Source organism: Musca domestica, unplaced genomic scaffold (assembly GCF_030504385.1).
Source record: "Musca domestica strain aabys unplaced genomic scaffold, Musca_domestica.polishedcontigs.V.1.1 47, whole genome shotgun sequence".
Taxonomy (NCBI): domain Eukaryota; kingdom Metazoa; phylum Arthropoda; class Insecta; order Diptera; family Muscidae; genus Musca; species Musca domestica.
In genome coordinates this window covers 3,680,545-3,707,073 of record NW_026712338.1, presented here as the reverse complement: position 1 = coordinate 3,707,073, position 26,529 = coordinate 3,680,545, and the positions used below count along the sequence as shown (strand labels likewise).

At 34.8% G+C, this 26,529-nt stretch overlaps 1 protein-coding gene across 4 annotated transcripts in view; it reads left to right on the top strand.

Annotated features, from left to right (window-relative positions):
* LOC131804694 (inhibitory POU protein) overlaps positions 1 to 26,529 on the top strand; it is a 97,313-nt gene that overhangs the window by 16,622 nt on the left and 54,162 nt on the right. For all 4 annotated transcript variants that reach the window (XM_059127755.1, XM_059127757.1, XM_059127756.1 and 1 more), the window contains one exon: positions 2,938 to 3,117. In XM_059127755.1, coding sequence (XP_058983738.1) covers positions 2,938 to 3,117 — 180 coding nt within the window. The remainder of the gene's footprint in view (positions 1 to 2,937; positions 3,118 to 26,529) is intronic.

Sequence of the window (26,529 nt, the reverse complement as noted above, 5' to 3'; positions counted from 1 at the left end):
AGAGGTTTTCTATTAGCCCCCTTTTGTAACAATACAAATACATATATATATATATATATATATATATATATATATATATATATATATATATATATATATATATATATATATATATATATATATATATATATATATATATATATATATATATATATATATATATATATATATATATATACATATATATATATATACATATATATATATATATATATATATATATATATCTATTATGGGTAATATATTATGAGAAAAAAAAATTGCATGGGGACTTTGGGATTTTGATCTTCTAACCGAATACTATCCTCTTAGAATTCCCAGCCCTCGGATTGGCTGTTGCATAGTTCCTCACTATTGCGCATAGTTCCTACATAGTTGTAATTATTCACTATTGCGCATAGTTCCCCGTATACCCGTTCCTTCGATTCAAACTATCTCTAAGGTTTCGGAAGAATTTCGGGAGAAAATAAATCTTTTTCTTACTAAATTTCCAATTCGCTATATATCTTTGTTTAATTCCCCTATTGCATGCCCCTTTGTATTCGATATTTCAGTGATTGCAGTCCCAATGAATTTTGCGTTTTGAGTTCTCATTAGTCGGATTATTACCAAAGGAAATACGTTGATCCACGATTTGATATGAGCCCATACAGCTAAGTTGGCCATATTTGTTTGTTTAAATGTTGGTGAGCCAGATACCAATTTTAGTAAGGAGAGATCAGAATTAAATACCGTATTATGCTCTATTTTCATTTTTTACATATTTCATTCAGAATTAAAAAATCTAAAATAGTATGTCAACATAATAAAATCTCATGCGATATAAAACGTTACGAAAAATTAAAAAAATATACATGCCATTTTATTTGCTTATTTTTGTGCCATTTTTTGGCTTTCATCCTTTTCTGTCAGGAGACCATTCCGAAGTGGTGTAAATTATCAAAATCTTGAGTTATAAGAATAGTAACTAACATAACTTTTTATACCCTCAGCCATATGGCTACAGAGGGTATATATCATTTGATACGGTGTATATCATTTGATCAAAACGTGTATCTAGTCGATATAACAGTTTTAGACCTTTGGACCAAATTCGTTTCAGAACATTTGGAGTCGATCTAGCGATGTCCGTCTGTCTGGCTGGCTGGTGCGCACGATAACTCTCGAAGGGAGTATCCGATTTGGTACACACTTGGTACATCGTAATATTTTTGTCAAACTTAGTTCGTAGTTGGGCAATATCGCTCCACTCCTTCTGGTACCTCCCCCACAAAAGTTAGAAATTTTAAAAAAATAAATGTTTTGCGCAGAAAGTGAAAGGATAATCCGATTTTGCTCCAACTTTGCACATCCTAATATTGGCGTCAATTCTAGGTCAGGTGTGAAATGGACAATATCGGTCCACTTTATCAAGTAACCCCCCCCCCCCCCACAAATGGTCAAAATTTTGAATAATTACAACTCTCATAAAATGTGATGTGAGATTCCGATTGTCTTCAAATTTCACACATCCCAATATTTATATTAACCCAAGGTCTGGTGTTAAGATGGAATATATCGGTCCACTCCTTCTGGTACCTCCCCTACAAATGGTCGAAATTTTCAAAAAATATATATTTTTGCACAGAAAGAGAAACGATAATGCGATTTTTCTCCAACTTTGCGAATATTAATATTTGCGTCAGTTCTAGGTCTGGTGCGAAAATTGACAACATCGGTCCGTTCTTTCTGGTACCTCAAAAATGCGCAACATTTTAAATATCCATGAAGTTCGTAAAAAGCGAAATCAACATCCGATTCCATTCCAGCCATGGTATATCTAAAATATTTCCATCAACACAAGATCTGTTATAAAGATGGTAGAAATCGGATCATTACTTTTGCTACCTGCTCCACATAGGGTTCAATGTTTTGAAAACCAAAACGCTCAAAGAAAGCAAAATAAAATTTTTAAATTTCACACATACAAACATATTTGCTAACACAAGATCTGTTGTGAAGATGCTATATATCTGCGAACCCCCTCTGGTACCTCACCCACAAAGAACACAATTTTCAATACTTATATCAGTCATAAATTGCGAAACAACTCAGAAATGGGCAATATTGGCCCATTCTTTCAAAACCCACTCCAGAGAGGGTCAAGTTTGAAAAATCATAACAGAAGTCAAAATATTTTTAAATAATCGAACATTGGGTGAGGGTATACATCTGTCGGCAAAGCCGATCGATACTTTTCTACTTGTTATATATATATATATATATATATATATATATATATATATATATATATATATATATATATATATATATATCGATGGAAAAATAATAATAATTATTATTATTTTGTTCACAAAAAACGATTGAATTCAATATGATAAAATTGACAAATAATATGATAATAATCATAATTTAAACTGATAAAAAAAAATGGTACATTATATAAAATTGACAAATAAAAGAAAGGCAAATTGAAAAACAAAACAGAAATAAATTTATAAACTTGTTCTCAGATTTTTTACAGCAAATGTTTAAAGGTCCTTACCCACCTGCGCATCATATAAGAATTCAAAAAGAAAAAAAAAACAAAAGTAAATTCGAAAATAGAAAGTCAAAATAAAAAAAAAATCCTGAAATATAAAACATTACAATTTCCAAATCAATCATTCCAAAAGTCAAAATGAAAAATTCCACATTTCACAATTTTCGCGAATTCTGAATCGTTAAAATTAGACCAGCGGTTCTTGAGTTATAAGCGTAATAACTAACATAACTTTCTTTTATGTATATAGATTCTTTTAAAATACAAATTTTAAGATTTGTAAAATATAATTTTATTCCTTCCAAATTACATATTTTTTGACCACTAAAAATACATTTTGATTGTTTTTTTCTTATTAAAGATGATTTGAAAAAAATGTTTTATTTTTGTTGCAGGGTGATATATTTGCTGGTATCAATGATGGTATACTAAGTAGAGCAGAAGCTCTATCCGCGATGGATATAGGCAAACATCAAGCATCACATGTACATCCCTCACAAATGACCTCCCAAATGAAACATGATGTTATGTACCATCACCATAGTATGGGAGCGCCTCCACAAAGACCATTGCAGGTAAGTCGGCATTACCGTCGTATCCAGGGCACATTGATTAAAGCAAAAGACAAGCACGTAAATGTCGTTCGTAGTAGCTTGAAAATTCAATATGAATGGGAACTAAAAAAATAGTTGAACACCTTTCCATTCATAGGTATCCGAAGGCTCAAGTTTGTCTGTCTGCCAGCCATAAATATATACATTACAGCAACCGCATGTATGCGTGAAAGTGTTCTGGTGCGGCAAGCCTTTCAAAAACGCTTATGGATTTAAAATATGCAACCCCTGCCAAGTAGCAATTGTCAAGTACTTTTGGTTCGCGACTTGATAGATAGAGAGTGAAATAAGCAGAAAATGACTTCTTTTTATCCATTCGGAAGAACTGATTACAAAGTGTAAACTTAATCAAAATGCATTTTTATTGTTTTAAACCCCTCCAGCATAAAATGGAGTACATTTTTCGAATTTGTTGTTTCGTTTGCAACAACCCAAAACATTCCTCGAAGAACTCATATATATTAAATATTCATTGTCAGCGAAAGATTCAAGAGTCTAGATTCCATATCGAATTAGTCATCTCCGTTTTTTTTTTTGTCCATCTGCTCGCACTTTTAATGGTAGAGACAGACTCGATATTAGGTATTGAAAATGAAATGCAGGATATTTTCGGTATTTTTAAGGTTTTGATCAAATCTGCTGCATTTTCACTGTTCGGGTTATTGGTGAAAATATCCAATGTAAAAAAAATCCACATAACGAAGCCTCCAAATTTAAAGGATTTTTCGGATAACCCATTTGATCATAAGTTAAATGTCCACATATCAGGCGTCCAGCCAAACTTATCCTCGTTTTCACTTGTTTAAAATTATGTGAACATGGTTTTCTTTTTTATTTGCTATTGAATCACTTTGAATAGAGAAAACATAATTTGTATTGGGTCTTATCTCTAAATCGACCACTGCTTAGACGAGAGTTTTTTAGGCATAATGTATTTACTTCTTTTATCAACCGGTGTCGGAGAGAACCGTTTTCTTGCGATTGGGACACGGAGCGACAAATTAAATATTAAATATTTTCCATATGACCAACATTAAAAATTAGAACCAACTTTCAGCGAAAATATACCTATTTCTCGTTTGTTTCGATTAAATGACATCCGGAAGGGTTTTAATAAACGCCAACATAATCGTCATCCTTCTTTTTTTTTTGTCTTTTTGAAATCAAACATGTGAACATGACTATGCAAAAATGATAGGTATATTGTCACAGCGACAAGGGTAGTTCCATCTCCATTTTTATAGTTTCCAAACAATATATTATTTTCTTGCAGGGTTATGTAGTTAAGCATCAACAGCGGCAGCGTATAGAATCGCTTAAAACAATTTCCAGGCGACACCTTGCATAACGCCATTCAAAAGGTAGTAGTGGAGTGAGGCTTGGTGTCTTGCTGTTGTGCGTGTGTGAGTATGAGTGCGTGTAAATACTAACACACTCCTTGTCGAAAATAATGGGGGGGGGGGGGTTTCAACGGTTCATTGAAAACTGGTTGCACAATTTGATTACAATCAACTATCAAACCAATGACTTAAGGGCTAATGCGAGGAATACCCATGGAATTGCTTCGAATTTATACTGGAGAACAATTGCACTTGGCAAGATTGGTGGCCACTTGCCACTTTAATTCACAATCACCCACAACGGAACACAGCACGACAAGTACAAGTAGATACTCATGTAACGGCGACAATACAATTAACGACACGATTCCTGGTGTACTCACCTGACGAACGACCGTCACGTGTCCATTTCCCAGGAGAAAAACCACCGTGTTAGGTGAATACTATGTATGTGAATGAATGCCACTTGTGTGTGTGTGTGTGTGTGTGAGTGTGCCGTTTCCCTCTACTTTAATTGTATTAAAAAAAATCGAAAGGCAAATGAAATTCATTCTCGTTATTAGCCAAACTGTCAAAAATTCAATTAAAGTAATAATAAAAATCAACCAGATCCGAATGTTACACCACTTCCAAAAGGATGAGTCTGCTGGTGGTGGTAAACTGCTCGGATGGGTGGCATTATGCTACAATTACCAAAAACGAAAACAACAACAGCGTTAATTAGACAAACACTACAACAACAAGAAGAGAAAGAACAACACATCTACATCAGCTCAGAAAGGAAAAACAAATTCAAATTATAATTACGATAATGAAAGAGTTAAGATGATGTTGAGCGGTGGTGATGGGAAAGTAGTAAAGGATTACACTTTTACAGCCCTTCCCCACCCTTGTGCATGTCACTGCCTGCCTTGGCATCTGTACTTTTCTTCGGCTCCACAATACCATTAGCTGTGATTAGAGAAATTATGATTTGTAGTCGTAAAATATGTTACATTTTGTACACTTGACGTCCGACTGGCATAGCGGCGGGGTAACTGGTTTCTCCTGGTTACCACTTACTGTACAAGTATTTTTTATGATGAGACAATTGTGTGTCCGTCCGTCCGTACGACCGACCGCCATCCCTTTGCTGCACCCTAAAAAATAAAAATGTGTAATTCAATTTAAATTATACTCACATGCTTCCGGCTAGGAAGTTAACATTGTCCTCGTCCTCATCATCGTTGTCATGTTCGTTGTGGTTGTGGTAGTCGCATATGAATTAGATACGGATATTTTCGAGCATATGGTTTAATTTCCCTGAAACAATTTCCCTACATGCACGCGTACATTTGCTGTTCCTTTTTTCTATGTTCCGTTAACCGCAAGTGGTTAATCGAATGAAAATTCATTTAGAACACCTGTTTGTTTTTTTTTTTTTGTTTTTGTAATGTTTTCAATACCGTCAAGTGATTTTTACTTTTTTCCATTGCATGATTGAAACTGGTTGTGACATTCGGGGTCGTTTTAATATTCGTATTGAAGAAATTTTCTGCAATTTTTCTTCGGTCCAATATAAAGTAGTGTCCAAAACACACCAATCACAGAACCAAATATATATTTTTACCAGGGTATTGAAACATTACCTCTAGCGAAATTAAGTCGATACGGCTCTGTGCGTCGTTTCTTCGGGCATATGATGAAGATGAGCCTACTAGTAATTTTTGATATGTTACAATCTTAAATCAAGTTTCCATACTCCCCCCTTCAGTGGTGTATGGTAAGAATATTGATTTTTATACCCTCCACCATACATAGTATGGAGGGTATATTAAGTTCGTCATCCCGTTTGTAAATTGATCAGCGTAAAATGCTAAGACGATTTAGCCCTGTCCGTCTGTCTGTCCGTCACGATACAGTCAAAACGAATTAAGATAAGAAACTAAAATTTTGCACAGATCTGTCTTTTGTCTGCAGGCAGGTCAAGTTCGAAGATGGCTATAACGGTCCACGATATCGAATAGCTCCCATATAACGGTATTTTGTCGATGTTAGCCACATTTTTTAAAGAAATTGTCTAAAATTCTACACAAGGAGTTCTTCGTGAGCACTTTACCCCTAGAAAGAGAGTTGTCTGTATAGATCCACTATATCGTATAGCCCCCATTTAACGGTACCCCCGAAGTTCGGTATTTTGATGATTTTAGCCACATTTTCTAATGGAATTGTCTGAAATCTTTATACCCTGAAGGAGAATTGTCTATATAGGTTCATGATATCGTATAGTCCCTATATAACGGTACCCCTCGATATTCGGTATTTTTATGATTTTAGCCACATTTTTCCGTAGAATTGAAGTTCATTGTGCCACAAGAAGTTCATTGTGACTACTTTACCCCTAGACATAGATTGGTCTGTATAGGTCCACAGTATTGTATATCCTCCAATATATCGACACCTTACGATATTCGGTATTTTTAAGATTTTGAAAGAATTTTTAATGGATTTTATTTCTTTTGAAAATTTCGTAATTCGTTCCAAATGGTGGAGGGTATTCAGAGTTCGGCCCGCCTGAACTTAATGCTTTTTTACTTGTTTTGTAATCAATAAGCAAAGGCTTCCGTATTTATGATTAGTAATCACTAACATTTCTGTAGATGTGATGCCCTTGGAATACATAATTGGACAACTTAAAAAAACATTCGAAATCTCAAGGTTCGTTCTCTAATTTTCAATTCGTACGGTTTATAAGTAACTTGCTCATTTCCAATTTAAATGCTTATTTGGCCCCCTTTCGTATAATCCTCATAGATCTGCAACCAATATTTTCCAAAAACTTACGACCTCCAACAAATTACAAAAGTAAAGAATCGGGTATATACCTTTTTTCAAGAACTAATTTCCCAAAAGAAAATGTTTCAAATTGGAAATTTTCTTTGTATTTTTTAGTTTTTAATTGTATTTTGTCTACTTCCATTTTATAATCTTTCTTTTAATACAAGCCACACACGTTACAACTGTTGGTACAACTAGGAGGGTAGCCAACATAATTAATAACTTTGTGTACAACCTCTTTGTATAAATTCACTTTTTGTAGATTTTATTTGGATTAATGTGACACCGTGAGTAATTTCATGCTCTATAATTGACTCCATTGTTTTTTTTTTTTTTTAATTATTATAAATTTTTGGAATCTAATTTTAAAATATTATAATATTCATTAAAATCGCACATTTGATTGGATTTCGTATTGTTTTGACGTGCGAAACAATGGAGTTGCCTCTTCGAAAATAAACACAAAATAATATTGTTTGTGACAGGCCCACAAACTTTACAATCGGTTGCAAAATATCAAAAAATGTTGATTTTTGGTACAACTGAGATACAACTACGTTCAACCGGCCCACAAACGATACAATCAAGAATACAACTTCTCCAAGTTGTACATCCAGTTGTATCGTGTGTGACTTGCATAATGAGGAATTCTATGTTACTTTGCGATGTAAAATTTAACGGACGACTCGCAGTAACAGTTGTATCTTTTGGTACCAAGTAAACATTTTTGATTATACCCGACACCACACTGTACTACAGGGTTTTATGTCTTTGTGCATTTTTTTTGTAGCATACAAAAGGAAACGCCATAAACCCGTAGTTCCTTTTGATCTTCATAGAATCACATTATGTGTCGATTTATGTTTTTTATGATTTTATTTTTGTAAGCAAATTTTGGGCATCGTTCATTTCTTTCGCCCAAGGATGAACCCTATTGGAACTGGTGTCAATCGGGCTACATTAACATAAAGCTCCCACATATACATTCGCTCGGTTTCGCTAAATGCTAATGAAGGGTAATCTTTCCCCTATTTTGGCTAAACTGGTTTAAACAGCTCACATATGTTTCGTGTTTTTTTATTATCAGAATGCGTGCTCTGTTCAAAAATTGGCAGATTTGTCGATTTTGGAGTGAAGATCAGGCAGAAGCACTGCAAAAACTAACAATGAAATCCAGAAAAATGGTGCGGTTTATCGGCTGGTGGCATCATTGGACTGTAATTCTGCATAGATGCTACGAATCGTAACGTAACCGACGAATCATTTCGAATTTGAATGTGGTGGAAAGTTAATTTAAGAAATCGCTTTTATCAAATAGTGGGACATTTTCACATTTTCCAGAGTAAAGTGATCTATACTACACTTTAAAGCTTGAAAGCCTTACCTCTATTCTCCTACCCACTACTACCGCAATTTTTCGATCAAAATATATATAAATGTAAGATAACACTTCAAAACTGATTTCTGTGTAAAACTAACGTAAAAATATCCACTTCAACACAACCAAAATACCGTGTCCTTCAAACTTCTGCAACCTGCTATTTATTAACAGATTTATGACCATTGTATGACAATTTGAGAACAAATTAATGAAATTACGGCTGTCAGAATACCGTATGATACATCTCAAATGTCGCATTACCATGGAGGACCACAACTGGAAGGAAAAATATAAATAGCCAGTGAAAATGTCGCTATCAACGAAAATGGCAAGAAAACAACTACAGCAACAACAAAATGAAAATGTTGAAAGTCCACTCTTCCAGCAACTGGGCATAAAAACACACACTCAAACTCTCTTCTCAGTGCACTATATGTATCTCGTGTATGTGGGTGTTTCCTTGAACATACAGGCAATACAGCATATACATATGTACACATACATACATACAATACACCAGCCAATCAACCATATATATTTACACACGTCTATTTTCTTTCTCTTTGACCACAATTTGTGCACAACATACGTGGGCAGCAAAGCCCCTATGAACAATACCTTCCTATTTTTTATACATCCATAAAAAGCTCCCATACTGACCGAAACCTCCATGTCGTTAACAACTCATAATTCGAGAATTGGTTTAATTTCAACCGATTTGTTGGCACATACATAATAAATAAACTAGCAAAACCGGAGTCATTTCGGTCTGAGCTCAATTTGAATACCATCCACCATGAAAATAGTTGAAATTATTCAAAATTGGTGTAGAAACATAAGGACCTATGTGTGTTAGCAATGGGGGTTTCCAAATGCCCTTTTCCTCGAGAAAACCACAAAACATCCGAGTGCAAAACTTTATGTGAATTATTCCTTGCCAAAATTGTGAGAAATGTTAGTTACTATTGCAAATATATTGTTTAGGAGCATTATGTATTTGAAAAGGACCGGCCTACATTCAAAATATATCGCAATCAGTACAGTCAGTCCGTTTTTACTGCCCTTCTCGCTTTCGATCTTAATAGTTATACTAGCTGAACTCGACGCGCTTCGCTACCCCTTTCGCTTTTATACGCATTAAAATGTTTATATACAAATTGTTAAAGTTGAACCGCATTTTTTGCTTTTAGTGGGATTCGAGGTAGCAATACATATAAAACTACTTACTTCTCCGCAAATATTATTTGGCAAATTTATTTTTGTACCGATTTTCGTTACATATTCTAAATTTGGAGACTGTACTATACCAAAATCGATCAATAGACATTTGCACCTCCGGTTCTGATGCTATATCTCTCCTGATCCAAGAGGAATTGTTATTGTTATTTATATAGCCTATGTTACTTTCAGGCGATGCTTTAGTATATATGAAAGTTTTCAGGAAAATCTTTTTACCAGTTTTTGAGTCTATAAATTGCAAACAAACAACCGTACAAACATTTTCCTCTTTTTTATAGATATAGATATAAAAGGATAGAAGGAGGGGGCCCTCCTTCCGTTTTTATTAGTACTAATCTAAACTTAATCTATATATATAAAAATCAATTGTTGTTTGTTGGTAACGGAATCAGTTGAAAACGGCTGGACCGATTTGCATAATTTTTTGTACAAACATTCGTCATACCGCGAGTTAGGTTTTTAAAGAAAAAAATATTGACCACGCCTACTTTTACGCCCACTATCTTGATTTATCTAAAATCTGTATATTTGCCAGATAATGAAGATATTGGTTTGAAAATTATTACACGAGATACTGTTGACTTTCCCTCCAAACTTAGGAATTTATTTGGGCGCCAGGGAACTGACCACGCATACTTCTAATCTGTCTATATAACTCAAGAACCGCTGATCTTATTTTAACGATTTACACAAATTCGGAATTGTCTCTTGGCAGAAAAGGATAAAATCCAAAAAAAATCGCGTAAAAATGTGAAATTTTAAAATTTTCATTTTGACTTTTGAAGTGTACAATAATAATGTTTTATTTTGGCATGATTTTTGTCCATTTAGACTTACTATTTCGGAATGTACATTTGTAGTGTTTTTTTTTTTTTTTTTTTTTTTTTTGAATTCTAATATGATGTGTAGTCTTTTTGGGTATTAGAAAGCGACGAAAATTATGGAGTGGCGGAACTGAATAGATGATGTCAAAATAATTTAACGTGGTCAAACCAAAATTGCTAAAAAATCAAAAAAGAGCATATTGCACTGCAAAAACTCTTAAATAGGGAAAAACTAAGAACATTTTTTCAATGGAATCAAATTTCAAAATAATAGTAAGGACCTAACTTCGTAAGGACCTTTAAATATTGGCTGTAAAAACCAGCGAACAAGTTGAAGATTTTTTTCAATTTGTTTATTAGTTACTATGCTTATAACTCAAGAACGTTTTGACTGATCACGTTTTGTATAACCATGATATGATTTAAGGAACCGGACATTTGTTTAATCGTCTTTGAATCGTACTATGATAAAAGGTATGCACATTATGGGGGTCTCCAACGCGCAATTTCAATGACAAATATAACATATTACTTTAGAAACAAGTAACAAGTAAAAAAGCAGTAAGTTCGGCCGGGCCGAACTTTGAATACCCTCCACCATTTGGAACGAACTAGAAAATTTTCAAAAAAATAAAATCCAATAAAAATTCTTTTAAAATCTTTAAAATATCTAATATAGGAAGGTGCCGATATATGGGGGGATATACGATATTGTGGACCTATAAAGACAAATCTATATCTGCGTGTAAAGTACTCACAAGGAACTCCGTGTGTGGATTTTCAGACAATTCCATTGAAAAGCGTGGCTAACATCATCAAAATACCGAATATCGCGGGAGGTACCGTTATATGGGGGATATACGATGTCGTGGACCTGTATAGACAATTCTCTCTCAGGGGGTGAAGTACTCACAAGGAACTACTTGTGTTGATTTTAAGACAATTCCATTGAAAAGCGTGGCTAACATCATCAAAATACCGAATATCGGAGGTTACAGTTATATGGGGCATATACGATATCGTGCACCTATATAGACACTTTTTTGGATTTTTAGACCATTCCGTTGAAAAATGTGGGTAAAATCATCAAAATACCAAATATCGGGGGTACCGTTATATGGGGGCTATACGATATTGTGGACCTATATAAATAATTCTCTGCCGAGGTATAAAGTACCCACAAGGAACTCCTTGTGTGGCTTTTCAGACAATTCCGTTAAAAAATGTGGGTAAAATCATCAAAATACCGAATATAGGGGGGTACCGTTATATGGGGGCTATACGATATTGTGGACCTATATAGATAATTCTCTGCCGAGGTATAAAGTATCCACAAGGAACTCCTTGTGTGGATTTTCAGACAATTCCGTTGAAAAATGTGGGTAAAATCATCAAAATATCGAATATCGGGGGGAACCGTTATATGGGGGCTATACGATATCGTGGACCTATATGGACAATTCTCTGCCGAGGTATAAAGTACCCACAAGGAACTCCTTGTGTGGATTTTCAGACAATTCCGTTGAAAAATGTGGGTAAAATCATCAAAATACCGAATATCGGGGGGTACCGTTATATGGGGGCTATACGATATCGTGGACCTATATGGACAATTCTCTGTCGAGGTATAAAGTACCCACAAGGAACTCCTTGTGTGGATTTTCAGACAATTCCGTTGAAAAATGTGGGTAAAATCATCAAAATACCGAATATCGGGGGGTACCGTTATATGGGGGCTATACGATATTGTGGACCTATATACATAATTCTCCGCCGAGGTATAAAGTATCCACAAGGAACTCCTTGTGTGGATTTTCAGACAATTCCGTTGAAAAATGTGGGTAAAATCATCAAAATATCGAATATCGGGGGGTACCGTTATATGGGGGCTATACGATATTGTGAACCTATATGGACAATTCGCTGCCGAGGTATAAAGTACCCACAAGGAACTCCTTGTGTGGATTTTCAGACAATTCCGTTGAAAAATGTGGGTAAAATCATCAAAATACCGAATATCGGGGGGTACCGTTATATGGGGGCTATACGATATCGTGGACCTATATGGACAATTCTCTGTCGAGGTATAAAGTACCCACAAGGAACTCCTTGTGTGGATTTTCAGACAATTCCGTTGAAAAATGTGGGTAAAATCATCAAAATACCGAATATCGGGGGGTACCGTTATATGGGGGCTATACGATATTGTGGACCTATATAGATAATTCTCCGCCGAGGTATAAAGTATCCACAAGGAACTCCTTGTGTGGATTTTCAGACAATTCCGTTGAAAAATGTGGGTAAAATCATCAAAATATCGAATATCGGGGGGGTACCGTTATATGGGGGCTATACGATATCATGGACCGATATAGCCCATCTTCGAACTTGACCTGCCTGCAGACAAAAGAGAGATCTGTGCAAAATTTTAGCTTTCTATCTTAATTCGTTTAGACTGTAGCGTGATTACAACAGACGGACAGACGGACAGACGGACAGACGGACAGACGGACAGACGGACGGACAGGGCTAAATCGTCTTAGAATTTTACGCTGATCAAGAATATATATACTTTGTTGGGTCTAAAATGATTATTTCGATGAGTTACAAACGGAATGACAAAGTTAATATACCCTCCATACCTTTTTTGGTGGAGGGTATAAAAAATTAAGTTCGGCCGGGCAGAACTATTATTATTATCCACCTTAGGGTAAAGGAAACATTTTTATATAAAAGTATCCAAATTCAAGCATGTTTCACTTTAAACTTATCAAAAAACCATAAAGTGAATGACCGCCGTTATATGGGGCCATACCAAAACGGGAACCTCTGTGGACAAATTTATACTTCAAGGATCGTCATCTATCAAACCTTCTAAAATACCAAATTTGAAACAATTATACGCGTAACTGTGTGGATTATCAACATACCCAATATAGGTAGGTATCGTTATATGTGTTAGACAAATCCGAGGAGAAATGTGGCAAAAATCATCAAAATACCGAATTTCGAGAGATACCGTTATATGGGGACTATACCAAAACGTGAACCGATAGATCATTTTCAATACCAACCATCCTATACACAGTACAAATTTTTCGGCAAAATTTTGACGCTATACGTCAAATAATGTGGGCTGTATCGTAATTTAAACAAACAGACATACAGACGGACAAATCGACTTAGAGTTTTATGCTGATTATGAATATATATGCATACTAGCTGGCCCGGTCCGCGTTGCCGGCCCGTAATTTAATCTTTAATGCTATTATATCATCCACCTTGGAAAGTAGGGTATATTAACTTTTCATTCCATTTGTAACATCACTAAATATTCGTCATAGACCCCATTAAATATGTATATATATTCATAATCAGCATAAAACTCTAAGTCGATTTGTCCGTCTGTATGTCTGTTTGTTTAAATTACGATACAGCCCACATTATTTGACGTATAGCGTCAAAATTTAGCCGAAAAATTTGTACTGTGTATAGGATGGTTGGTATTGAAAATGATCTATCGGTTCACGTTTTGGTATAGTCCCCATATAACGGTAACTCTCGAAATTCGGTATTTAGATGATTTTTGCCACATTTCTCCTCGGATTTGTCTAACACATATAACGATACCTACTTATATTGGGTATGTTGATAATCCACACAGTTACGCGTATAATTGTTTCAAATTTGGTATTTTAGAAGGTTTGATAGAAGTATAAATTTGTCCACAGAGGTTCCCGTTTTGGTATGGCCCCATATAACGGCGGTCATTCACTTTATGGTTTTTTGATAAGTTTAAAGTGAAACATGCTTGAATTTGGATACTTTTATATAAAAATGTTTCCTTTACACTAAGGTGGATAATAATAATAGTTCTGCCCGGCCGAACTTAATTTTTTACTTGTTTCTAAAGTAATATGTTATATTTGTCATTGAAATTGCGCGTTGGAGACCCCCATAATGTGCATACCTTTTATCATAGTACGATTCAAAGACGATTAAACAAATGTCCGGTTCCTTAAATCATATCATGGTTATACAAAACGTGATCAGTCAAAACGTTCTTGAGTTATAAGCATAGTAACTAATAAACAAATTGAAAAAAATCTTCAACTTGTTCGCTGGTTTTTACAGCCAATATTTAAAGGTCCTTACGAAGTTAGGTCCTTACTATTATTTTGAAATTTGATTCCATTGAAAAAATGTTCTTAGTTTTTCCCTATTTATGAGTTTTTGCAGTGCAATATGCTCTTTTTTGATTTTTTAGCAATTTTGGTTTGACCACGTTAAATTATTTTGACATCATCTATTCAGTTCCGCCACTCCATAATTTTCGTCGCTTTCTAATACCCAAAAAGACTACACATCATATTAGAATTCAAAAAAAAAAAAAAAAAAAACACTACAAATGTACATTCCGAAATAGTAAGTCTAAATGGACAAAATCATGCCAAAATAAAACATTACTATTGTACACTTCAAAAGTCAAAATGAAAATTTTAAAATTTCACATTTTTACGCGATTTTTTTGGATTTTATCCTTTTCTGCCAAGAGACAATTCCGAATTTGTGTAAATCGTTAAAATAAGATCAGCGGTTCTTGAGTTATATAGACAGATTAGAAGTATGCGTGGTCAGTTCCCTGGCGCCCAAATAAATTCCTAAGTTTGGAGGGAAAGTCAACAGTATCTCGTGTAATAATTTTCAAACCAATATCTTCATTATCTGGCAAATATACAGATTTTAGATAAATCAAGATAGTGGGCGTAAAAGTAGGCGTGGTCAATATTTTTTTCTTTAAAAACCTAACTCGCGGTATGACGAATGTTTGTACAAAAAATTATGCAAATCGGTCCAGCCGTTTTCAACTGATTCCGTTACCAACAAACAACAATTGATTTTTATATATATAGATTTAATGGGGTCTATGACGAATATTTAGTGATGTTACAAATGGAATGAAAAGTTAATATACCCTACTTTCCAAGGTGGATGATATAATAGCATTAAAGACTAAAATTACGGGCCGGCAACGCGGACCGGGCCAGCTAGTTTTTTATATAAATTGACTTTTATTCGGTTCTATAAGATGGGCAAATATTATCCAAAACAATTGATTTTACAATAATTTTCTAGAAAGTTTTACTCTGTAGCATTTTGTCAATTGAACGAGATGTTCTATACTTTGGGACTGCGCCATTCCGTTTGTAACTCCCTAAAGAAATCATTCCACAACGTATATGATCAATGTGAAACTCTATCCCGATTTTGTAACGTCCGTCTGTGGAAATAACATTAGTATTTCAACGAATTGGTCTATATAGGTATTGTAACGCTACCGACAGATTTCGGTATGTTTGGAGGAAGTAAACTTTAGTGGTCATTTGTGTACTTCAACTGTGATACCATCAATCATCAGTCAGTCGAGTTTGCAGAATATAGAGTCGATCATAGACGCAGCTTTATTGGCTTTTAGTTTCGGCGACAGCAGTCGATCCATGCAACACCGATATACCGATGGAATGATCTTTATATCGCTCGTTATTTTATCTGTTTAAACAATAAAATACAAGCATATTTTATAGGTTGCCTATTTTGGGGGTTAAAATTTTAAAATTCTGATTTCAAATATAATTTCTGAATGTTAATTAGAAATTCCGAATGTCAATTGAAAAATTCTGAATATCAACTGAAATATCTTAATTTCGATGGCAATATTCGGAATTTAAAACATAATTTCCCATTTTCAAATTGAATGTCTGATTAAAAAAACATCTGAATTGTTAATGGAATTTTCTGAATTACAACTGGTATTTTCCAAATAATATAGTATGAATTATTCCACAATTAACATAAACAAACGAAATGCTTAAAAATCCCACTTAAACTTATAAACACACACATAAAAACATTTACAAATATTTGTCCGTACTTATATCTGAGAATATAGTACCGATATAGTTTTTAACCAGATAAAATAATAAGGTTTGAGCATTTCGTCGTCTGTATATTACACTTTGCTAGAGGTATCAGAGAGTGAGAGAGAGAGGAAGAATGCTGCGATGTGTCCCATATTTGTTGGTAATATTATTAGGGCGTATGATGTTGGAAGGAGTTCGACTATTATGCCCAAAAATAAGGATCAGTTCTGACCGACTCAAAACACACTGAGATTTGTTACCTATAATCCAGCGCTATAACCTTTGCCTCCCAGTACACTATGAAATGCTACGCGCTAAACGCATATTGTCAATTTTCCTACACTTGTCAATGCCCACATATTTATACCCTACACCACAAGGTGGTCAGGGTATTATGTCTTTGTGCATTTGTTTGTAATAGGCAAAAGGAAACAAGATAGACCCATAGTTACTTTTGAGGATCTTCATAGGATCACTTTCTGAGTTGATTTATGCATGTCAGTCCGTCTGTCCTTCCGTCCGTCCGTCCGTCTGTCCATGTATTCTTGTGAACAAAATGCAGGTCGCATTTATTATCCGATTGAGATGAAATTTTGCACAAATCATTTCTTTGGCCCAAGGACAAACTCTATTGAAATTGGAGATAATCGGTAAAACTTTAGATATAGCTCCCATATATATCTTCGTCCGATTTGCCTTTTATTGTGCACCAAACGTGTAATATCAGCCCGAATTGTATGGAATTTTGCACATACAACCAAATTAGGCCTGAAAATAAGTATGCCAAATTTGATCGAAATCGGTTCAGATATAGCTATAGCTCCCATACATATATTGTTCATCCGATTTGTTATTTTTGTCCTCCGTAGCCATAATATGCAGACTGCAACAACAATAATTGGGGAAATATATCAAATACAGCTCAGAAATATCTTCGCTAAATTCTATCGATATCGGTTCAGATTTGGATATAGCTCCCATATATAACTTCATCCGCTTTACTTTTTTATTTGCCCAAATGGGATGGAATTTGGCACATTTGGGCAATTTCAGATATAGCTATAGCTCCCATATATATTGTTCATCCGCCTTGTTGTATTTGTTACCCACAGCCGTAATATGCACTCCGCAATAACGATATTCAGGGAAATATATCAAATACAGTTCAGAAATATCTTTGCCAAATTTTATCGAGATCGGTTCAGATTTGGATATAGCTCCCATATATATCTTTATCTGATTTCAAATTAATTTTGCACCAAATGGCCAATACAAGCCCGAATTTAAAAGATACAACTGATTCGGCATATTTTGCCCTTTGAACTTTAAATTATACTTATAATCATAGCGTGTATGATTGAATTCTCCCATAAAAACTTTTAATTGTTATGTGGAGCTCCACTAAATTAGCAAAGTGGTGTAGGGTATCATAAAGTCGGCCCCGCCCGACTTTAGGACTTTCTTTAGTGGTTTTTATCTGAGAAATCGGTTCACAAGCTTTGCTGATGGACATGTCGTCAAATCGACTCTGAATGTGCTAAAATGGATTTCGGGCAAAAAAAGAACATAGGGCCGAAGTTGTTAACTTCGACATGACACATTTTTGACCACCCTTCCATTTGCAGGTGTATCTTCCATGTGTCAAATTCAAATTGAATGATGCATAGATTGGAAAGTGCATTATCCAAAACCAATGAAGTGAACTAAACACTTAATGCACTTAACGCCCCAATTGAAGAATTGTAAAGTACCAATGTAAACAGTGCCTGATCTATGCTTCTTAGCTTTCAAAGAAGAGAGTCCAAAGCGAATTAAAGTTATACAAGCTGCTTACATTTATTGATAAATCTGGCGGTGGCTACCCCACAGTCACTTTCCATTAAACTCACTCACCCATAGAATGAAACAGAAACTTTGACATCTCAAAAAGTATTTAAACCTTTTTTAAGAACATCTTAATGTCCAACAGATAGACTGTCTGTCTGTCCGTCCGTCCGACTGTGGCAGGCAAACACATCACATCCCTCAAAGGTAGCGACAACCTGCTAAATAGGAAGGTCTGTTTGAAAGTGCGAGGAATGGGGCAAAGCAAGAAAACAGAAATATAAAAAAACGAAAACAAGACATTAAGTACTTGTTGTGCTCAGCGGTATCCTTGCGATGAGGAATAGGGGAGGGGATGGGAGGCAAACATCACGTTAAGTACTTGCTGGGCTCACCCACTCAGCAGTGGTAAGCTTTAATGTTTTCAATAAGGATGTTACGAGCATACACCGAAATGCACATCAAATTGATCGTATTAATGGCAATAACTAGTTTATCCCGCCCATCTTATCAACTCGGGGAGGATTATACGCAGATTTCCATTAACCGAAAATAAAAACAGCAAAAAGCATGAATCAGAAGGACACAAAAAACACACGCTCACTTAGACCCAAACAAAGCAGGGCAAAACAACAACAATGACAACAGGAACAACAAGCGAATAAAATAGAATTAGAGATGAATAAAAAGGGTCCTGAGCAGACAAATGAGGAATTGATATGGGTTAGCTCACACATCAAACAAGTGTTACAAAACAAGGGGCAGACAGACACAACAGAAAGAACGACAACCAGCCAAGGGGAGTGTATAACGGGTAGAAAGCTGTCATTACTGTTGTCTGTGTTGTACAAGAACAACAATGCATTTCCAATACAGCCAGTCGTTGAAACATTATTTTTCGATTTAGCAACTACAAGCCGTAGAACTGTTTCGATTGTTCGATACTTTAAAAGTATAGCCAAACACGAAAAAAAAAAAAACAAAAACAACAACAACTAATAAATCCCAATTCATACATTTCGGTACCAAATGTACAATATGTTCGCATGTAAAAAAGATAAATAGATAACCATTCATCCATATGCTGTGCACAGTGTTTTGGCACTGCATAAGCGGAGAGATTTATCGACGGGAATGATTGGTGGAATTTTCGAATAGACCATTGCGTGAAAATAAATTAGCTTAAAACTAACTTAAAATTAGTTAAAAAAACCATAACTAGTTATTTTTTGATTTATTACCTTTACGCCAACTAACCATTTAAACATGGGGATGAGCTAGGCAGTGGACAATTGTCCATTCCTGCATTACTTTGAAACTAAATATAAACTAGTTACAATTTGCTATTTACAGATACCCTGGCTGCACTGTTTTTTATGCATATGTACTTATGTATTGAGGCTACCCAGTCAGCATTTTTTGAAATTTTTAATCACATTCGAGTCTTTTTTGATCCGCTTGCGCGGAATATGAGCGCATTTTCTGATCATAAAAGACGCATTTGTCGGGAGAAAAACGTGACCTCCCGCAACTCTTCTAAATAAATCACATATGAGTCTTCCTCTAGATTAGTTAAGAGTCTTTTACGACCATTTTCTGATCGTTCTACGAGTCTTGCACTAATACTTTTAATTTGTGAATCTTTTTCGAGTCTTTTTTAAGTCATTTTTTGATAATTTATGAGTCTTTAATGAGTAATTTATTAGTCTTTTAAGGGTCATATATCACTCATATGTATATTCATTTAGGAGTCTTTTTTAAGTCCCCTTTGTCTTAAATTCGAGTCATTTACGAGTCTTATATGAGTGTTTACGATTCTACGAATCACGTACGTGATTTCTAAACATGCGGATGTACCGTGAAAAAAGAATTTGTTCATATATGTTTATATAAAAATTTATTTAAAATAAAAATAATTCAGCTTTTATAATTATAATTTGTACAATAATTTCAATAAATGCCATTGAAAAAAATATAGTAAAAAATGAAAAATCAACAAGTAAAAAAGCAGTAAGTTCGGCTGGGCCGAACTTTGAATACTCTCCACCATTTGGAACGAATTAGAAATTTTTCAAAAAAAATGAAATCCAATAAAAATTCTTTTAAAATCTCCTTGAACTCCTTGTGTGGATTTTCAGACAATTCCGATGAAAAATGTGGGTCAAATCATAAAATACCGAATATCGGGAGGTACCGTCGGATATCGGATATACGATATCGTGGACCTGTATAGACCATTCTCTCTCAGGGGGCGAAGTACTCACAAGGAACTACTTGTGTTGATTTTCAGACAATTACATTGAAAAGCGTGGCTAACATCATCAAAATACCGAATATCAGGGGTTACAGTTATATGGGGGATATACGATATCGTGGACCTATATAGACAATTCTTTTTGGGGAGGTAAAATGCCCACAAGGGACTCCTTTTGTGGAATTTCAGACAATTCCATTGAAAAATGTGGCTAACATCATCAAAATACCGAATATCGGGGGTACCGTTATATGGGGGCTATACGATATCGTGGACCAATATAGCCCATCTTCGAACTTGACCTGCCTGCAGACAAAAGAGAGATCTGTGCAAAATTTTAGCTTCCTATCTTAATTCGTTTAGACTGTACCGTGATTACAACAGACGGACAGACGGACGGACAGGGCTAAATCGTCTTAGAATTTTACGCTGATCAAGAATATATATACTTTGTTGGCTCTAAAATGATTATTTCGATGAGTTACAAACGGAATGACAAAGTTAATATACCCTCCATACCTTTTTTGGTGGAGGGTATAACAAATTAGAACTGCAATCGGACCGTTTTCTTTTTGTAACCCGGTCTCTAGCGTTAACAAAAAGTTTCTGTAGGATTGTGTTCATATCCCTGTCGTTGATTGTGTATTTGAGATGACAAATATCTGAAATAAAATATGTACAAGTCTGTCCATTTTACTAATTCTTTATATACGTGTTAAAAAGACAAACTTACTTTTGATTGCTGCCACTAAATAGTACTTTTCTGCACTCGACTTTAGACTGGTCCCCTTCCAGTTGTATTGGCAGGCTAAATTATCGGAAAAACCTTTCGAATGGTAGCCCGAAAGAATTGTGGGGCTCCTTCACCGCCGGTTTTTGCAATAAACTCTTTCTGGAAATAGGTTATCAAAAAATTATATGAGTATTAATAGTTTTTAAAGTAGTAAATAAATCAATCAGAGACCCTATTTTCTATACTCACGTAAAACCCGTCATTTTCAGCACTTTCTTCAGTATAATTTTGATTTGGCTCGACGTTCTCTTCAAAATTCTTTCACGGTTCTGTACATTCTCTTCATTATTCACATCTTCAGCTTTACTTCTTTTTTGCAAAATGAAATTTTTAATCTCTTTTTGCCATCCTTTTTATTTTTGCCTTTTCTATTTTTTTTTTAATTTGGCTGTCTGGCATTATTCTTTATAAAAATAAATAAGTATACAAACAAAGTGATAAACGTACACTTTTTAATATATATTTTTTTTCACTTATTTTACACTTTTACTGTTTACGCCTCGACGCTCTTTTAATAAATGAACAATAAGTCAACTTTTTTATAGCCACTCCAGAAACGCAACAAAATGAGCCGTTACGCATAGCAAAACAAGCAGTATTTAAGCACTTGTCTGTGCAAAATATGATCAAAAAATACATAATTATGATCATTTTTCAAACAGCTGCATGATCTTTTTAAGACTAACCATTTCTCAATCTATACATGATCGCAATATGATAATAAATAATGGAAGAAACAGTCACATTTTGCACCTCTCAATGATTCATTTTTGATTTCATACATTTTGTTATTGTATAAAACTAAATGAACTTTTTTTACTCATTAGAGAGAGTCAATTTCGAGTCGCTTTCTGATCGTGCATGTGTGTTAATCATTTTTTGATCACTAAATGGACTCGAAGAAGAATCTGCGAAGTGATTTTTACAAAAACAATATTGAAGTGAAAGCTTGGTATAATCACTTTTAAAACAACTGCATGATATTTTAAGACTGATAATTTTTCAATCTCTAGATGATCGCAATACGGAAATAAGTAATGGAAAAATTAGTCACATTTTGCACAACTCAGTGATTGATTTGCGGTTCCCCTACATTTTGTTGTTGTATATTAAATTGATCTATTTTTACTCATTTGAGAGAGTCATTTTCGAGTCACTTTTCGATCATTCAAGTGAGTTAATCATTTTTAGATCACCAAAAGGACTCGATGAAGACACACCAAAGTGATTTTTTAAAAACAATCTTCCAAATGCTAGCTGGGTAGCAGCACTAGCTTGTATTATTGTACGTTGCATTTGTATCGATGTATTTTTGGAAATGAATTATTGCAAAGTGGTTTGTTTTTTAGACCTGTTTTTTCGTTCAATTTGGTTGACTTCTATATGATTTTACAACCAACTTATAGTTAGTTTATAAAGAGTTAGTTCATAAATGCATTATTATTTAAATAAGAAGAAATTGGTTGAAAAGTCATCTGAATATCAACCAGTAGTGGCTACTTAGCTTTTTGATCTCCAGATAACTTTTCAACCAATTTGTAGTTAGTTGTAGAATAATGCTGGTTCAACTGCTGGTAATACACCTTAGCGGCGGCAACATGTCTGCGGGTAGAATCACAAACACACACGCACGCAATCACACGAAAGTGAACTTGTAGAGCCAACGTCGTCGTTTTTATGGCAACGAATGAATGAATACAATTTGTTAGACAATCCCAAAGGAATTCCCAGGCAATACCAATAAATGAATGTAGAAAGGGACGATAATAACACAACATCCGTATCCGCATCAGTACAGCAAGTGAAATACTCCCGTCGAATTAACAATCTGTTCGAGAGCGGCAAGTGCTTGTCTGCCACTGCTGCGTCTGCAGCAGCATCGTCGTAAAACATCACTTTACCCGCCGTAATAAAAATAAATCATAATATTTTGTGCCCTTCTTTAACCCACCTCGGCGTTGCCGCTACTACCATCCCCGCAATACCGCAGCAGCAAAGAGCGAGGTTATAACCCCGGCTAATGTGTTTAATGCATCTTTCCGTAATGCCTTTTGGCTCACTCCGACAGACAGAGTATGAAAGTGAATGTGTGTATGTGAGCTGTTGTGTAACCTGTTCATTGTTGGCACGATACGCATGTTTGCCATCCGTATCTCATACCAGTCATTTTTCTTCCATTACACTTGTTGTCCCACGATGCCTCTGCTTTTACTCCCCCCCCCCCCCCCCCTTCCTTTTTACCAACAATCGACAATTCGTCGGTCAAAGATACTGTTCTTTTATTGCCCTTGCGACGTGAGATACTGCCAAAGTAGTCGGTTGGTTGTCTGCCGCAGGTTGTTGCCTTATGATGCCACCAGTTGTTGCAGGAAAAACCCACGGCGTTTCAGTGGGAAGAAGGTAGTCAAGTTGGTTGGTTTATTTTTCCCAAAAGTGTACCTAAGTTCTATTTTCGGCATTTGAAAGAAAATAAGTTCAAATGAACTGCAGTGGGACCACAATATGTGAATAAAATTATGGCGTTAAATTCAAGAGGGTGATTTTTTCTGCTTTCCTTCTCGCATTGTAGCTGCGTGTGATAACTACCCTGACAATATGTTAACCCAGAAACTTATTATGGCACTACCAGTGGATATTTCTCAGTCTGCCCGTCCGTCCAGCCACGAGTCAGTGAATACAAGTGAACCGAAGAGTGAAAAGTACTACAGGATGTTTGCTGGTTAAAGCTTTGATTTTTTCCTATTTCCACTTGTCTTAAATTGATAAAAAAAAAAACAAAAAATGAAATGGAATGAAAATGAAAGTTCTTTGAGATGGCATGTAGCGATACCTCATTTGGATGTGGAATAAACTCTTTGTTAATTTGCATAATAAATTCAGTCGGGGTAAATTGTTTCTGAGACACGTTTAAAACTTGGTACACTTCATAATTTATAAAATTTATAAATTGTGTTGCCCACTAGTAAAGTTCCCAGTTATAGGTCCATACATATACAATATGAAATATATTTCAAATTGTATTTCTTGTAAGAGCAATACTTCTATATCCTCAAACATAAGGATTTGTCTAGAAATTTTTCGAAAAATCTGATACTGATGCAAGACTTTGTAGTAATTCGTTTTTTAATCGAAAATATACTATTTTACTTTGTTAAATTCTATCAAACATGTCCTTTCAAATAATTCTTACTTTTTCTAAAACACCCAATATTTTGTACAAAATACCCCAGAAACCCAAGCCTACAGTAAACGAAAGCGAGTAAATATATATATATATATATATATATATATATATATATATATATATATATATATATATATATATATATAGCAAATATTGGAAAAGTTTAGTAATATTTAGTATGAAAATTCACTGTTTTTTAAAATTTTGTTGTTGTTTTTTAAAATATATATAATTCTTACTTTATAATATATATATATATATATATATATATATATATATATATATATATATATATATATATATATATATATATATATATATATATATATATATATATATATATATATCAATACCAGTTGCTGAGTATTTTTATTTCTTTATTTTTACTTGAAAATTTATTGTCGCTAAAATCATCAAAATACCGAATATCGGGGGGTACGGTATATGGGGCCTATACGAAGACGTGGACCTACATGGTCCATTTTCTGTTTTCTGCTGTAGTATCTATTACGAACTTCAAATACCAAATGTGGAACGGTTCCGTTAAATAATGTCGCTAAAATCATCAAAATACCGAATATCGAGGGGTACCGTTATATGGGGGCTATACGAAGACGTGGACCTGCACAGATAATTTTCTGTCTTAGGCTGTAGTATCCATTACGAACTTCAAATGCCAAATTTGAAACAATTCCGGTGAATAATGTCGCTAAAATCATCAAAATACCGAATATCGAGAGGTACCGTTATATGGGGGCTATATGAAAACTTGGACCAACATGACCCATTTACGAACTTAACCTGCCTACTGGCAAAATATACATGTGTGCAAATTTTTAGCCATCTATCTCAATTTGTTCGAAAGATAGCGTGATTACAACAGACAGACAGACAGACGGACAGACAGACAGACACACAGACAGACAGACGGACATGGCTAAATCGTCTTAGAATTTTACGCTGATCAAGAATATATATACTTTGTTGGGTCTGACGTGAGTATTTCGAGGAGTTACAAACGGAATGACAAAATTAATATACCCTCCATAGTATGGTGGAGGGTATAAAAATGTATATAGGCAATGTACTTTCAGGTGATTTTGTAGTATACATGGAAATTTTCAGAAAAATCTGTTCAGCGGTTTTCGAGTCCATAAATTACAAACAAACAAACATACAAACATTTTCCTCTTTTATAGATATAGATATGTACTTTGGCTATAATAATTTGATCAAATTCCGACTAGAAGTCTCACAAGTTTGGACTATATCGATTTTATTCGATTTCATATTTGAGCCTTCTAAAAGTCATAATACGCGCCGTATGGTGATGATGTTCGGTATGACAGGTCACAACCTCATTTAATTGATATTGTTAGTTTAGTAATTTTGTTATTGCGTTTCTGAGCATTGTCTTATATTCTGCGATGCATAGCGCTAAATATTGTGTTATGTAAAGGTTACGTAAACTCAAAACCTGCGACGGATTTTGATAGTCTAAGGCTGGAAATACATAAAGCGCATATTTGGCTGGCTTGAGTCATCGGCTGGCTTCTTCGTAAATGAACAAAGGAGTTTTAGGTTGACCTAGTTCGATTTTGGCCCTAGGCTCCTTTGTTCATTTCCGAAGAAGCCAGCCGATGACTTAAGCCAGCCAAATAAGCGCTTTATGTATTCCCAGCTTAATACTTGAAATATCGTACAACCTATATTTCCTGCAGCACCGCGCTACGGAAAGGCATTGAGTTTAACTGTATTGGTAGAAGATACCTCAGAGTCAGCACCGCAATTCTAAC